Source organism: Sylvia atricapilla, chromosome 9, assembly GCF_009819655.1.
Source record: "Sylvia atricapilla isolate bSylAtr1 chromosome 9, bSylAtr1.pri, whole genome shotgun sequence".
In the NCBI taxonomy this organism is placed as follows: Eukaryota; Metazoa; Chordata; class Aves; order Passeriformes; family Sylviidae; genus Sylvia; species Sylvia atricapilla.
The window spans coordinates 25,068,839-25,085,862 of NC_089148.1; the positions used below are offsets into that span (position 1 = coordinate 25,068,839).

The 17,024-nt window shown below is 55.2% G+C and overlaps 1 protein-coding gene across 1 annotated transcript in view; it reads right to left on the reverse strand.

Moving 5' to 3' along the window:
- Positions 1–17,024, reverse strand: part of SGIP1 (SH3GL interacting endocytic adaptor 1) — a 48,774-nt gene that overhangs the window by 10,005 nt on the left and 21,745 nt on the right. Inside the window, exons 12-18 of the mRNA XM_066325342.1 lie at positions 16,159–16,244; positions 14,226–14,318; positions 13,304–13,378; positions 10,707–11,153; positions 8,158–8,279; positions 7,238–7,364; positions 4,098–4,157 (exon numbers count right to left, since the gene is read on the reverse strand). Coding sequence (XP_066181439.1) covers positions 4,098–4,157; positions 7,238–7,364; positions 8,158–8,279; positions 10,707–11,153; positions 13,304–13,378; positions 14,226–14,318; positions 16,159–16,244 — 1,010 coding nt within the window. The remainder of the gene's footprint in view (positions 1–4,097; positions 4,158–7,237; positions 7,365–8,157; positions 8,280–10,706; positions 11,154–13,303; positions 13,379–14,225; positions 14,319–16,158; positions 16,245–17,024) is intronic.

A 17,024-nucleotide genomic window follows, 5' to 3' on the forward strand; every position in this document is an offset into this window, starting at 1 on the left:
AGGGGGGATGGATCCAGCCAGGGGTTTGCTCAGAGCATGTGAGCTCCTCCCAATGCCATGGGAATTCCAGAGCTGTAGGAACTCCAGAGCTGCAGGAACTCCAGAGCTGCAGGAATTCCAGTGCCAGCCCCAGGAAGGGCAGCACCTCCACAGGCAGTGGATGAGGGGGAAGCAAATCTGAGCAAAACCTGTCACATCCCTGGTGAGCTCTTCTGCTCGAGCCATCCTCAAAAATGATCCTTTCCCTTCTTTCCCTGCTCCTTCCCGTTGGGAATAACTGGGGTTTGGGAGCAGGAAATTTGGGAGCAGGGATTTGCAACATCTCCCAGGGGGAAGCACTTCTGCCACTTCAATTGCACTTGGAGTTTGAGGGGATTAATGGGAGAAATGATGAAATTCCTTCCACCAACAAGGAGGAATCCTCACACTTTTCCAAGGCACCCACACATTCATGGAAAAATCCTAAATTCTTAGGATTGAATGGATAAATCCTAAGTGCTCTTCGCTAGAGGCACAGATGAGGGGTTTTCCCTCCCAGTGTCTAAAAGTGTAAAAAAAATGATGCAGCCACACGTGGTCACACATCCAAAGAGGCTCAGGGGAATCTGGGATTCCAGCTGCAGCCCGGGATGAGGATGCTCAGGGATCATATCCAGCTGTTGTGGGCTGGGGATGCTCAGGGATTGTATCCAGCTGTTGTGGGCAGCTGGAACATCTCCCCCCCACACCCCAGACCCATTGCCACACACACACATTCATTATCCTAACGAGTCTCCTGCTCCTGAGGCCACAGCCCAGCACATCCAGCACGGATTCCCCCATGGAATTCCCACTGAAGGACAGACACAGTTCCAGAGCAGGGCACGGGGAGCTCCCCAAAAACCACAACGCCACACCCCAAAACCTCATGGCTGAGGGGGCAGGACATGGGACAACACATTTTCCAGAAGTCCTTCCCTGGGAGCAAGTTCTTGCTCCCCACCCAGAGCAGCAACCCTCAGAGCATCAAACCCAGTCCATATCCCAAATATTTGTGCGATATTCCCACTGCATCCACCCCAAAATACAGATGGGATTCGAAAACATCCACCAATTCTCGCTGTGGAGGGGGGAACTGGAGGTGTCAACCAGCAGAGGAGCCTCAGGCTGGTCCCATGGGAAGGGCTTGGCAATGGAATCATCATTCCTTGAAGGATGATTCCCAAATTCCCACTTCCCAAACGCACAAAGTCCAGCTGGGTTTAGCCTGGACCCCTCAGCAGGGCGTGGAATGTGGGGCAGGGGTCTCCCACACCACCACACTTCTCTCCTTATTTTCCATCTCTCCTCTTTGTTCCTCTGCATTGTTATCCTCGATTCTCCAGGATGAGAAACCAGGAATAAACAAGGAGATCTCCTGGATCCCCAGGCTCAGCTGGGATGTGGGAATGTGAGTCCATCTGAGCAGCAGCAACACCAACAAAACACATCCTCATTTTTAATGGGCTGAAGAAGATGTGGGAGGAATTGGGGTTCTTGGTTCCCTCCACTCTTCCCTCAGGGATCCATAAATCCTTCTCCTCGTGGCTTCAGAGAATAAATTAATTTTTACGCTCAGGTTTTCACTAAAAAAAGAGAAGTATAAACTATCATAAGCATTGGAATTATCATCCAGAAATCTGAGAGACAAATCCAGTTGCTGTGGCACAACTCCACCTCAAACCTGCCTTTTCAGCTCCTGCTTCAAAAGTCATTTTTGTAAACATTTCATTTGCACAAACGACCTCATAATAACAAAGAAAAAAAAATCCACTTTCTGGAGCTTTGGATCCAGCCATAAGCAGCAGACCAGTTTAATTTGCCTTATTTTTCCCTGTAAAAAGAGGAAAATGCAGCTGTGGGGTAACCAGGGATCCCAGACCACAACTCTGCACAACAGCATCACCACATCTCCTTCCACACAGGGACAAACTGTCCCAGGCTCCTCAAGCACATGCATCTTGTCACCAAAAAAAACCCCAAATCCAGAACAAAACCATGATTTCCCTTCTGGCATTCCATGCCCTGAGTTCCAGACACCAAACTCAGCTGATCTCCTCTCACTTCCCTGCACACGAAGTTTATAATTTTTAATATATATTTTGAAGTTGGGCTTATATATGTAGAGATAAAGCAGGAAATGCAGCATGTGGGAGTGAGGCAGCTCCGTGCTGGGCTGTGGGATGATCAGTGCCACACTCCTGCAGTCCCAGGAAAACCCCACCCCATGCTCCAGACCATTCACACCACCAGGACCAAGGCCAAGAGTTCCAATACAAGTTTAAGATTCCAAGGCACGAGGAAAGCCCCAAAGGTGCAGCGCTGGGGCAGGAAGAATGCAGGCAGCAGGGGGAATGTGGAGCTGGAATATCCCTGCTGAGGGATAACGCTGTCCCTGATGTTCTCAGCTCTTCCCAGAGCTCCCAACGAGCCCCTGAGAAAGGAAATCCAGACAGGGATTGGGGCTGGAAACAGCAAAACTGCCCCGAGCACCAGGAGGAAGCAGCTCCTCCATGACCCCTCCTGGGTCCAGGCTGGGACATGCCATCGGAGTGGGGACATCACAGCAGGGATTGTCAGAGTGGGGACCTTGGGATCAAGGAAAAAGGGGGAAAGGAAGGACCCAACCCCCCATGTCACCACCCTGACCCCTTCCTTCTGCTCTGCTCTGCCATCACTGTCACCAGGATAGGTTTGTTCCATGGCTTCAAGCAGCCCATGCCAGGCAGTGCCACCCTGGGCCACTCCTTTTGTCCCCAGCCAGGCAGTGCCACCCTGGGTCACTCCTCAGCCAGGCAGTGCCACCCTGGGCCACTCCTCAGCCAGGCAGTGCCACCCTGAGCCACTCCTTTTGTCCCCAGCCAGGCAGTGCCACCCTGGGTCACTCCTTCTGTCCTCAGCCAGGCAGTGCCACCCTGGGCCACTCCTCAGCCAGGCAGTGCCACCCTGGGTCACTCCTTCTGTCCTCAGCCAGGCAGTGCCACCCTGGGCCACTCCTCAGCCAGGCAGTGCCACCCTGGGTCACTCCTTCTGTCCTCAGCCAGGCAGTGCCACCCTGGGCCACTCCTCAGCCAGGCAGTGCCACCCTGGGTCACTCCTTTTGTCCCCAGCCAGGCAGTGCCACCCTGGGTCACTCCTCAGCCAGGCAGTGCCACCCTGGGCCACTCCTTTGCAGGAGGGGACACTTTGGGGATCACACATGGAGCCACCCTCGGGCCTGGCAGCAGATGCCCAGCGCTGCCTGCAGGCACCACAGCAGCTCCCAGGTGTTTCCTTGGCATTTTCGGGAATCCCTCCCCTGCAAACCAACCTCCTGCTCTTCTTTCTGGTGTTAACAGGGAAACGGTGGCTCAGTGCCCCGCGGGACTGGCCCTTTGTCCTCTCTGGGATGTGACAGCCCTCGGAGAAGGTGCCATCGGCCCCACACCGAGGTTTTCCCCTCCCCAGCGCCCCTCATCCACGAGGGACCGCAAAATCCTCCGGCACTCCCAACCAAACCCCGCAGCAGCACAAGCCCAGGGGCGGTTCCCGGAGCCTTTCCTGCCCAAACCTGGGACGGGAGGTGGGGAGGAGGCAGCGAACCCGACACCTTCACACCTTCACACCTTGACACCTTTGGGTGGGAATTAAGCGCACCCAGCAGCTCGCAGGGAGAGCAGAGAGAAGCCCTGGCAGAGTCAAGTTCCTCGGCAGTGCAAGCGGCTCCGCTCCCTGGTTTTCACCTCCATCTGGGAATATTCCGAATATTCCAAATGTTCCTTTGGGTTTTTGGGTTGCTTGGGCCGGATTTTTTTTTTTTTTTTTTTTTTTTTTTTTTTTTTTTTTTGGTAAGGAAATCAGCGAGGAGGGAAAAAAAATAAATAAGAGATCAGCAGAACAAATGGCACAAAAAATCAAATTAAAAGGATTCCGGTCGGATTGGCGATGTAATCACCTAAGTAGCCATAGCATTCCGCACGGGAAGCTGCACAGGATGGAGCCTGGAAAAGCTGGATTGGATGGAGCCTTGGAAGGGAACCCCGGGAGCGAGAGAGAGCGAGGGGAGCGAGCGGTTACCGGGCGTGCTTTGCACTACTTACCTTCGAAAGTCAAATAAAACTTTCCTCTGTCAAACCAAACGAGGGAAGGCTGTTCATTCTCTGTATGGCCAGGAGTTGAAGCGGGATGGGAAAGGTTAAGGAGAGGGAGAGAGAAGGACACAGTGTGAGTCACAGAGCAGGTCATTAATGTCGCTACGGGGTGGGGACGAGGCGCTGCAGGGCGGTCACACGTGCAGGGGACAGGGGTGTGACACCGGCCGCTGGCCCGGGGGGGACAGAAAGCGGGAAGCAAAGCTATGGAAGCCCAGATGGAAGAGTCGTTCTGCCCGTTGGGTGAGCAGGTTGGAGGTTTTGGATTGTTTCTGTTAATATTTTTGTTTTGGCCGCGGTAGAAGAGGTTGGTCTGCCTGCGCGGAGCGGGGCGCAGCATTCCCGGCGGGATGCTGCTCCTCGTGTCACCCCCGCCGTGACACTCAGGGACAGTGACACGTGGCTGTTGGCACTCGCCTCTCAGGACACGACACTTGCAGAGAACCGGACACACGCACACACACAGCAGCGGATCCTAGCTGGAGCCTTCCCTTTCCCATCACAGCGCTCCCCTTCCAGAGCCACCACGCTGCAATAACTCGGGATGTGAGGGCGGGGTGAGGAGGAGGATGAAGAAGGGCAAAACCAGCTTTTTGAGCTGCTACATGAACCTTTCGGAATTGAGGAGGTGCCAGCCTTCCACCTCCAAGTCCTTTGAGTCACTGAGAAACTGTCATGCAAGGTGCTGCGAGCGGTGGGGGGCCGCTCCGGAGGCGGATTTCTTGGAAAACTCCCTGCTAGTACAGTACCTGCCGGCGTTTCACTGCGCCTTTCAAACGCGGGCAGTTTGGCAATAAAAGCATCATCCTCTGATAACACAAGCAGAAAGAAACGCAAAAGGAAAGAAATAAAGAAAAGAAAAAGAAAGAAAAAGAGCACAAAAAGAATGAAAACACGGATCCCAAGTGAAACCAAGCAGCGCACTTGTATCAACGCAGAGACACGGGAACGACGGGAGGGGCACCGACACGGGAATCAAACAGCTCCTTGCTGTGCCAGGAATTGTCCAGAGGGACATGCAGCCAACGAGGAAAGCACACCAGAACAGCACGGAGGACACGGAGATGGAACAACCCTGCCCGTGCTCCCGGGCAAACTCCGTCAGGCTTTGCCCCAGGGAACGAGGGATGTGCTGGAGGCAGACTCCAGCCCCAGCTGGATTGGGGTGTCCCAGGCCCCCCGGGACCTGGAGGGGTCCCTGATTCCACACCTGCCCATCCCTGCACACCTCCCAGCCCAGCTCTTCCCATTTCGGGACCTGGGAGTTGTCCCTCCTGTGCTGTGGGTTTTCCGGGGAGCTCCCCCAGCAGCAGTGCCCACCCTGGCCTCGGTGGGGACAGGGAGAGGCTTCCCCAACGCAGATCCCAAACCCTTCTGTGCCTCGTCCAGCTTTCCCCAAGGATTAGGTGGGATGCCAGCAGAAAAGATTCCTCATCCAGAGGGTGCTGGGAGTGGGCCCAGCCCCGAGGCTGCCAGAGCTCCAGGAGGGTTTGGACAGCACTGCCAGGGGTGCTCAGGGTGGGATTGTTGGGGGTCTGTGTAGGGCAGGAGTTGGACCCATGATCCCGATGGATCCCTTCCCACTCAGCATAATCTGTGCATGGAGCTGGAAGTGCAACACCTACAAAGTCTGGGCTGCTCCTCCTGGCTGCCCCATTTGGAGTTCCCCAGTTGGGGATGGCTCCAGGGCCCCGATTTTGGCTCTTCTCCATGGAGACCTCCATGGGAAGTGTGGGATTCCTGCTTCTCCCCCCAGCCCAGCAACCCCTGCTCAGCACGGGGAGGTCGTTTAACCATCAAACAGCAGCTTTTGTTCCCAAAAATATGAGAGAAGAAAAGAACTCCAGACTGAGAGGGAGCTCGGGTGGCAGGAGCAGCCCTCGGGTGGCTCCCATCACCCTCCTGCAGCCCCTGGGACTGTCCCTGTCCTCAGCCTGGCTGTCCCCTCCACTAAAACCGTGTCCCTGTGGCCACTGTGCCCTCAGGCACCGCTCAAGGCCACTGCCAGTGCCACCAGCGGTGGCCTACGGCACAGGGGACGCTCAGGGCTCGCTGTCCAGGTGACATTTTATCCAGCAAGGTGCTGTGACAGTGACCAACAGCCGGAACAGGCACAGGGAGCACCCACAACACCTGAGAGTGAAGCAACAACAGGATGGAGACGCACTCGGAGACTCCAGCAAAGCCACGAGGGAGGGCTCGGTGCCACCAGCACCACGGGGACAGTGCTGCCACCAGCACCTTGTCACCAGCACCCTCCAGCCACCACAGGCAGGCTTGGTGGCAGTGCCACCGCTGGCCGAGGTGACAGCAGTGACAGAGCACACGGGAAGTCCCGCCAGGCTGGGTTCTCCAGAGGGTTGGGAAGAAAAGACAAAGGAGGGAGATGTCCCCCGGGAGGAGATGGAGCTGCAGGAAGCGAGGAGCTGGCAGGGATGGAGGGGACAGCGCTGGCAGCAGGGACAGAGGGGACAGGAGGGGACAGAGGGGATGGCGTGGGGGGACCCAGCGCCTGGAGCTGGGAGCTGCCAGCCAGACTTGATTCCCGTTCCTCGTCTCAGCCCCGGGGTTTGGGCAAACCCCACTTTTCTTTCAGGACACTCCTCTAAAAGGAACCTGCAGCGTTTGGTTCTGCCCTAGGACATGCCCTGTGCCTGGAAGAGGCTTTTCCAAACCCCTTTTCCTGTTACTGCTCTAGGGGCAAGGGTGAATTTAAAACATCCCAAGAGATTTAATATTCCTGCATCCCAAGGTCTGGCTTCCAGCCCCACTCCCCTCCAGGCATAAGCACCCCCTGCAAAAAATAATAATAAAAAAAAGCTTATTTTGCCCCAATTTACAGCCCAGAACCACATTTGACATTCTGATTCCCTTGACTTCCACCAAACCTCCATTTCCCACAACATTTGGAAAAACTTCCCTGGCAGCAGCATCATCCTCCTGATCCATCACCCCCTGCCTCCAAACCCCTTTTAGCCTTTAAAACTATGGAATCCGAGCCCAGAGAACGCCCTGGCGAATGGCAAGGCCTCGGGAATTATTCGAGGGCGGAGGAAAGGTGAAAGAACAGCAGCGCTGTGTGTGTTTACCGACGGTGGGTGTGGTGGCTGCACTCAGGGAATTGGTGGAAGAGATGGAAGAAGTACTTTCAGCACGGGCTAAAGGTGCTATCGGAGGAGGGCTGGAGGAGTGGATGGGAGGGCTAAAAGGCCTGGACTGGAGAGAGAAACATAAAAATAACACAAAGTTAAACAAAATCCGCGCAGAAACATTTGCGTCAAACCAATAAAACTTTGTCTGGACCTGCCCCATTGCTCTGCTGGTGTCCCAGAGGGAAAAAAAAAACAACCTGGGAATGGCTTGAGTTGTTTTAGCGCTAATGGCATTTTAGCGTGGAGCAGGGAAAAGACATTATCCCCACCATCGTGTGGGGGTGGGTGTTGGAATTCCCACCCTTCCACAGCGAGGATGGGAGCTCCAGGGGCTGTGGGGTGTGTGGAATGGGCTGGGAAGGGAGCAGTGCCCACCAGGTGCCAGCTCCCCAGGCCTTCAGGGGTCATTTCAGCCCCTCAGCATCAGTCCCAAACCCCACACACGTTACCTGGAGCCTGGGCACCACTCCTGGGCTGGCTGGACCTGCTCTGCCCCACTCCCTCATCCGGGGCACATTCCCACCTCAGCCCATTCCCTGCCCTTGCCGAGAGTGCCCACGCAGGGCTGGCATCACCGGGCTGGCAGGGGTGGGGATAACCCACCTGGCATCACCCGGCTGGCAGAGCCAAGGTGAGAATAACCCACCTGGCATCTCCACGCTGGCAGAGGTGGGAATAACCCACCTGGCATCTCCAGGCTGGCAGAGCCAAGGTGGGCACAGCCCTTCCCACGGGCGATTTACCCCAGTGGACAAATCCTAACAAAACCCGTCCCGCCCTAGGTCCCTCCCTGCCCTGCACGGCCCCGTTCCAGCCCGGCAGTGTCCCCGCCGTGTCCCCAGCCCGTGCCCACGTACCACATCGCTGACGGGCGGTTTGCCGGGGGGCAGCTTGGGCCGGGACGGGGGCCGGGGCGGTGGCGGAGGAGGAGTGCCACACGTGGCCAGCGGCGTGCCGGGCCGAGCCGGGGATGAGGAACCTGCAACAAACGGGAGCCGTGAGTGCCCCGAGGGCTCCGCTGCCCACCCCAGAGCCCCCGGGAGCTCCCCGTGGTGGTGGCACAGCCCGGGAGATGTGCACGGACCGTGGGAGGATGCCGGGGGTTCCTGGAGAGGGCTGCTCCATGTCCTCTCTGTAGAAGTGTTATCAGAGTGATAACGGCTTGGGTAGCACCAACTCGCAGCTTTCCACCCAGAAAAAAAAATAATATGGGCAGGAGGGATGGACTGATGGGTGAATCCACTGCTCCAGGGGCAGCAGAGCCGGGAATTAGGGATCCTCAGCACAGGGAGGAAGAGGAAAGGGCTGGGATTTGGTGGGAGCATGACACAGCTCCCAGCCCTCGGGAAGAGCCTCCCAAAGGGGTGTTAATCCCAGGGCTCACACGGGTCCTGCTGCAAAGGGGGACTTCTGTCAGCAGATGGGGATTTCAACAGCTTCACGAGAGCCTGCTTTGCTCCACAGGCAGGAATTCCTTCCAGGAGAAGTCCAGCACGAACTGGAGCTGTGCAGAGATGGCACCAGGACAGGAAGGGCACCAGGAACGGGAGGGAGCCCAGACCTCAGTCCCAGGATCACTGAGCCAGTGTTTATCACCAGCTTCCATGGATTTCAGCAGCTCTGTGCTTGGCTCAGTCTGATGGCATGAAAACTTCACCATTTTCTTACAAGAGAATAATTTCTTAGGTTTTTTTTTGGGTGAGAGCTCAGATTAAGCAAAGATCAAAGCTGGATTTATAGAAACATAAAGAGGTGAAGGAGGGCAGGCTCAGACAAGAGAGGGCCTGGCTTAAAGGCAGTAAATTCCAGTCATTCCTGTGCACGACTCCAAAATTCAAGCCACGTTTATTTCAAAGCCAAAAGTTGGAAATTTTCCTTCCTTATCCCACTAAAAACCTGACCAAATAGGAAACACTGAGGGAAAACCTTGCAGGACTGAGTGTCAGAGGGTGGAGCCTTGCAGGGAGGGCACTGTGGCCACCAGGCAGCCCAAATCCGGGCACGTGGTGGCTTCCAGCCAGGGAATGGATATTTCCTACCCCAGCAACTGCCAGCATGTGGAAACAGGATCAGAAATCTGTGGGAATGCTGGGCTTGGAGCAACGTGGGGTGGTAGAAGGGGGTTAGAACAAGATGAGCTTTGAGAGCCCTTCTAACCCAACCCAACGCTTCCTTCTCCCCCCCAGCCCTGCCTTGGTGACACCCACGGGATCCAAGGGCAGGAGGAGATCCTGGGGTGGCTCCACAGCACCCAAAAATGAGCCTTGCCAAGGTGGGAGGGGCGGGACAGGTGCTGGAGCTGTGCCCACACCCCGATGCAGCTCGTGGAGGATTTGCTGTGCCCACACTTTGGTTTCCCAGCTCGCTGCACCGGGGCTGCAAAACAATCCAGACTGAGACAGGAGGGAATTCCTGGAGAGGGAATGTGGATCTTCTGGGACAGGCTGAGTGAGGCCCCTCCATCCATCCCCACGTGGGGAGCCCTGGGCACTTCTCCATCCCATAGTGGGGATCCTCCATCCCATCTCCATTCCTCAGCTGGGAATGGGCTGGAGAGCAGCACAGGGTCAATCCTGGCGTTTGCTGCTCCTGGAAGCTTCTGGAGAAGTTCCAGCTCCAGCTGGACACCGCAGCCCCCACAGGGACCCCACCCAGCCCCCCGAGCCAGCACAGAGAAGCCACTGAAGCAAAGCCACATTTGCACTCAGGGGAGGTGACAGATGCCCCAGGCAGTGACACAGATTCCAAGCTCCCGTGAGGAGGGTGACAAGGATGGGATACGGAGCTGGGGGGCTGCACACCCACCCCAACAACAGTGCGGGTCCCTCAAGGCTCCGTGGGGTGAATCCCACAGAGATCACCCCTGGTGGGTGCAGGGTGGGAGCTGAGCTGGGGCCAAGCCCTCAAAGAACAGGCTGAGGCTGCAGCTCCTCAAGCGAGGGCTGTGAGTAAACTGAGCCTCCGCCAGCTCGTTTGCCCTAATGAACATTTATAATTAAGCAGGTGAAGGCAGGCAGAGCCAGCAGCTTCTCCCGTGGGGACAGGAACACCCTGGAGCACATCTCCCCATCCCCAGAGCCAGGGAGGGCCAAGCACCATTCACACCCGTGAATTACCGGCAGGACACGATGTGATTAAACAAAAAACCCAACCACCCCAAAACCCCCCCAATAAACCCTGGATCCGAGGCTCAAACAGCAACAACAACAACAACAACCCCGTGCCCAATTTGGGGGTGAGAAGGGCAGCTCCGGACACCCTCCCAGCCCCGTGGGAGCGCGGGGAAGGACACGAGAGGCGCAAAACACAGGCTGGAAGCAACGGTGGGACACGGCTGGGTGGGACACAGCCAGGCAGGAGGGTCACCACGACCACACCGAAGCAGAGCCGAGCTCACAGCACGTACCGCTGGTGTTCCCCGTGCTGCTGCCCGGTCCGGGCGATGAAACCACCGCGCGGTAGGTGGGCGGCGGCGGGGGCGGCGGGGTGCCTCTTGGACCCGGCCCGAAATCTTTAGGAGATGCCACCGGTTCAGAAGAATCATCCTTAAGGTATGGCTGCTCCGAAAGCTTCTTAGGAGCGTCTTGCAGCTGCAGCGGCGAGGGCAGCGGGCGGGGGGGATGCTCGGCCGGAGCGCTGCCCGCCGCCGGAGGAGGACACGCCGCTTTTTCCCGGGGTGACAAATCCGGAGGAGCGTTTTCCGGGGATGGATCGGAAAAATTGACCCACTTGTCTTCAGCCGTGGCAGCAGCAGATTTAGGGGACGGCACGGGGCCAAAAATGCTGTCCAAGTCATTGATGGACGGGAGTTTGTCCCGTTTGGGCTCTGCTGCTGCTGCTGCCTGGTCCCCTCCTGTGGTCAGAGGAGGTTTATTTTACACCGAGCATTAAGCCAGGGTTGCGCTACTCTCTACGGGCTCTACTTCTACGGGAGAGGCTCTAAAAAAAAAATAAATCACCTTTTCTTATGGCTATTGATATAATTCATGGGCAAGAAGGTTTCCAGCACAGCCAGGTGTGTGACATGGGATGAATCCCGCGGGATCCAAAGGCTGGAGGAGCGAGCATGCACCACGAGCCGGCGCTCACAGCCAAGAATCCCAAATTCCCCCCAAATTTACCGCCTTTTTTTGTTTTGTCCTCTCGACCACATCACGTCCTCATCAGCAACTCTGAATTATCAGCAGATATCAAAGGTGTGCACTCAGCACTCTGGCACGCCCCACTCTCTCTCTCTGTGTATATATATATATTTATAAACACTCAGGTATAAATATATATATGTATATATATTTAGACATGCTGATTGGACACTGCTGGAGGCTGGGCATGCAGCACAGGACGCACACGGGGAGTGTATTCCAGCCACAAGCAGGAACAGATCGGGATTTCAGAGCAGAGTTTGGGATTGGGGGGAAACAGATTGGCATTTGGGGGACACAGATTGGGGGCACAGATCGGGATTTGGGGGGGCACAGATCGGGATTTGGGGGCTCTGCTCGCTGAACCACCACACACCAACCTCCCCACCTGCCTCCAGAACCACCACAGATCCACCAGCCAAGCATTTCACATCCAGCCAAGGGACATCCTAACACTCAAATGCCCGCTGGGATCCTCAGGCAGCACCAGCCCAGCCCTGCTCCTCTGTTTTAGGGAGCCATCCACAGTTCCACATTTAGGGCGAGGGGAATAAAAGAGGAATTTGCTACACCAGACAGAACCAGACCTCAGCCACTTGCTTCACAGATACACACGAGGCACAGCCCAGCAAATGAGCCAGCATTTGCTGCTGGGAATGGATCAATGGATGGACACGGACACTTCTGCCAGCTCCCACAAAACAGGAAAATCGGGATGTGGCAGCACAGATGAGATGGTGATGGACAGAGCAGGGCAGCAATTTGTGGAAAAGTGCCCTCTCCAAAGGCTCTGCTCCAACGCTGCTTTTCCATCAGCCAGCACCATGAATTATATGCCTGGAGACACCTGATGTCCTCTGGCTGCATCCAGCACCTTCCCATCCCTGCCCTCAGGGTGTCCTTCGTTCCCAGCACCATTTCCCCGCCCTGCACGGCCAGAGGGGCTTTCCCCACCTTTCAGTAGGAATTTGGGGGCCGGGGAATGCAGGAGCAGGGATGCAGACCCTGTGATTTCCTCAGCACAGCCCATGAAGGGCTGCCCCAGGCAGGAGCAGGGCTCTGGAATTGGGAATAAATCCCAGCTCTCAGCAGGGTATTAAGGCTAATCCTGCACTGCACTCCCAGAGTGACAGATCCAAAGGCACGGATGGGGGAAAGAACATTAATTTCACAGGGGTGAGACCAGCATGGGAGGCAAAAATATCTTTGTGCTGCTTCTACTGCAGCATCCACTGAAACACCACAGAGCTGTGGCTGCCCCTGGAAGTGTCCCAGGCCAGGCTGGACAGGGCTTGGAGCAGCTGGGGACAGTGGGAGGTGTCCCTGCCATGGCAGGGGTGGCACTGGATGGGCTTTAAACTCCCAGCCCAGTCTGGAATTCTCTGAATGCCAAGGGAAGAGGATGCCCAGGGACCAAATCCGTGTCCAAAACACAACCACAGGGACTTGCCCCATCCCCAGTGTCACCCCCGAGCTGGGGATGGCACCTGTCCCACCCAGTGCCCTGGGACCTGTCCCCCCTCCTAGTGCCACCCCAGAGCCCAGGATGGGACCTGTCCATCCCCAGTGCCACCCCAGAGCCCAGGATGGGACTTTGTCCCCACCTAGTGCCACCCTGGGGCTGAGATCTGTCCCATCCCCAGTGTCACCCCAGAGCTGGGGATGGCACCTGTCCTCCCTGGAGCTCAGGATGGGACCTGTCCCCTCCTCGGTGTCACTCCGGGCCGTGTCCCTGTCCTCCTGGTGTCACCCCGGGCCGTCTCCCTGTCACCCCAGGCAGTGGCCCTGTCCCCCCGGTGTCACCCCAGGCAGTGTCCCTGTCCCCCCGATGTCGCCCCTGTCCCCCCAGTGTCCCCCGTACCCATGGCCGGGGGCAGGGGGGAGCCGGTGCGCGGCGGCGTGGCCGGGATGTTCTTCGGGGGCAGCGGCGGAGGGGCTGGAACAGAGCACAGAGAGAGGGGGATTCAGCTGGAGAGCGGCAGGACGTTCCCTGGAATATCCGAGGGGATTGCCGGGAAAAGGGGCAAAGGCCGGGCTGAGCTCCAAGCCCAGCCTCGGACACTCACAGGGATGGAGCAGCCACAGCTCCTGTGGGAATTTCATCCCTCCCACCCTGACCAGGAGGAATTCCTTCCCAAAATCTCAAAACCTCATCCATCCCTCTCCTCTGGCTGTGGGAAATGCAAGTTTTCTTGGGTTTGATGAAATTTTCCTCCTTTTTTTTTTTTTTTTTTTTAATTTTACATCTCAGCCTGCGCTTCTCTTTCAAGCCCCTAAATTAACATTTTAATTAAACCTGGGCTCTCTGAGGCACGGAGCTGCCTCCACCTTTCTCCCGTGCCCATCCCGCGTGGATCCAGGATGTGAAGGCGGCATCGGGAATGCTGGGGCTAATTAACCAGCAGTTAATTAACCAGCAGTGCTTTACAAGGGGTATTTCTGCAAAGGAAATGATTCTGAGGCTGCCCCGGGCACAGGGAAAATGGCAATAAAAATCAGGGATTCGGGGCTGTGCTGCTCTTCCTGATGTTATCCTGGAAAAACTGGTGCTTCCAAATTTCCAGCCAAGTAACCCTGGCATGGATCAGGATCAGGATCCATCTCATCCCTCAATCCCCCTTCCTCCTCCACCCCACAAAGGGGGGAGAAAAAAACCCTTTAGTTTAAAATATTCTGGAATTTAATAAAATAATCTGAAATTGCACGAGCTGGCTGAGGGAAAACTCAAATCTTTGACCTGATCCTCTGGATATATGAATTGTTTTTTTTTTCTGGTCACTTACTTCCAGTTGGAAAAGGTCTTGGAAGTTTTGGGGACTCGACGTTGGTGTTGATGGGCTGGACTGACCCCCACACCTCAGGCTGGTCCAGGGCAGCTGGAAATAAATCAAAAATAAACATTTGAAAGCAATGAAAAAACCCAAATATTTTCTTCCAAACGCACAAATGAGACACCGAGGCCCTGGGAAAAAAAGAGGGCCCAGACAGTGACAGAAACTTCATTAATTAAAGACAGGGGGCTCTGTCACGGTGGATAATTAAAATCCTGTCTGATTTTGAAGCTGGACGTACAATTAGTTTGACACTTATGCTGCTTGACAAACAAAACAATGCCAGGGATGGATTGGGAGGCATTATTATGGGAGGGAAAACATTTTCCTGATGGCAAAAGGGGTCTGGGATTTTAGGAAATGCAAAAAAAAAAAAAAAAACAAAACCAAAAACCCATTAGGTATTAAAATGAAAATATTATTTTATTCCCAGGGAATAAAGGGGGAAAAAAGAGATATTTTTATATATAATTTAGATTTCTTGGAGGTTTTTTTGTGCAGAGGACTGCTTGCAAACGTTGCTTTGATTAAAAGAATTAATTGGAGTCGTTAATGACAGGACCTAACGAGGCTACGAGGGCAGTGGGCACTCCCTGAGGTCCTGGAGGAAAAGGAGGAGGAAAAAAAAAAATCTCTGGGAACAGCCTGCTCCAGGGGCAGGAATGGGGTTGGTTTTGGGGAAAACAAGTCTTGCAAGGCTCCTGTGCTTCAGGAAAAAATCAGGCTTGGAAGAAAACAAAGTGTCTCCATGTTAGAGGAGGGGGAAAAGGACATTTTTGAGGTGGCATTTCCCAGGAATGGAGGGGTGCAAGGTTTGTCCAGAATCCTGGATGGAGTTAACCCCCCCTGCTCCAGGGGGATGGCTGGATGGGAAAATCCTCAGTTTTGCTCTTCTTGAGCTGTTCCCTGTCAGGATCTCTCCCGGACCTGGTAATTAACTAATTGAGTTAAGCACTTGCTCTGTTTCCACCCAGCCTGAGGCCACAACCCTCCCAGCCCTCCCTGGGCTCCTTCCTCCCGCAGCAGCAGGGCTGGGAACCTGGGAATTGTCCAGCTTGGAAAAGCCCTCGGAGCCCAGCACAGCAAATTCCACCCCTGACGTGTCCCCAAGTGCCACAGCTCAGAAATGCCTCCAGGGATGGGGACTCCACTCCTGCCAGGGCTGGAGAACCTGCCCAGGAGATGCCACCGTGTCCCAAAGTCACCATGTCCCCAAACACACCACGGCCCCAAAGTCACCATGTCCCCAAACACACTCACCACATCTCCAAATCCACCTACCACGGGCCCCATACTCACCCCCATCACCAAAGTCACTTGCCACAGCCCCAAAGTCACCCTGCACCCAAAGTCACCCTGCACCCAAAGTCACCCTGCACCCAAACCCTGTCACCAAACTCACCATGTCCCCAAACTCACTCACCACATCCCCAAATCCACCTGCCACAGGCCCCAAGATTACCCTGTCACCAAACCCACACACCAGGGCCCCAAACTCACCTGCCCTAGCCTCAAACTCACCAGGTCCCCAAATTCACTCACCATGGCCCCAAACTCACTCACCACATCTCCAAATCCACCTGCCACGGCCCCAAACTCGTCCTGTCACCAAAGTCACTTGCCACAGCCCCAAAGTCACCAGGACCCCAAACCTGCCACGGCCCCAAACACTGTCACCAAATCCACCACGACCCCAAACCTACCACAGCTCCAAACCCACCAGGACCCCAAACCTTCCAAACACTGTCACCAAACTCACCACGGCCCCAAATTCACCAGGACCCCAAACCTTCCATGGCCCCAAACACTGCCACCAAACGCACCAGGACCCCAAACCCTGTCCCCAAGCTCCCCAGAGCCCCACACACCGTCTCCCCAAACTCACCCTCCAACTTGTGCTCCTCGAAGGCTGACTCCAGCGGGGGCCCGAAGAGCGGGGCCAGCGCCGCCGCGTCCTCTGCGCCTCTCCTGCTGTGGGGTGACACAGAGCACGCTGAGGGGCAGGCCTGTGCCCTCACCCCGCCTTCGAGACAAACACCGACACTTTTCAGCACTATTTTTATAATCCCAGGCCAAGGAGGAGCTGGGCAAACACAGGATTCCGGGTGGGGGAAATGGGAAAGGAGAGCGGTGGCACCACAGTGGTGCCACAGCAGCGGCTGGGACACTGAACTGCTCTTTAGGATCAGCCCAAAACTTCATGGATTTAAAGAAAAACTTGAAAGGATTTAAAGAAATAAATACTCGAGATCTGGACCATCTCGGGTTCTGTGTGTAAGTTCTGTGTGCAGCTCTGGTCTTTTTGGAAGCTGGGTGATGCAGAGATTATTCCCACAAAGTGCAAGGAGGTGTTGCACACAGTGTCGTGAGCCCTCAGGGTGTGAGGTCAAATTTTACAGTCTATAATCCTTAAAGTTCTAGTGCAATACCATGAGAAATGTGTGATTTCTGAGTTTAAGTAAGAATTGAAACTCCTCACAGAGAAAAATTATGGGGGGAAAAAAAACCCAAAAAGTCTAAATGCAAAGAGTGTCCTGGTTTTTTGTATTATTTGCCTTTTCTGGAGGTAGGAATAAGAATTCCTCCATGAGTTTCAATACTGAAACTCTAAACTTTGCTTGCCTTGCTTCACTAAACGTGAAATGGGGCAAGTGAAGCACTTTGTCAGCTGGAAATGTGGAGTGTAGGAAGGATGTCTTTTTAAAAGTATATAGGGATAAATGTTAACACTTTTTTTTTAAAAAATGGAGC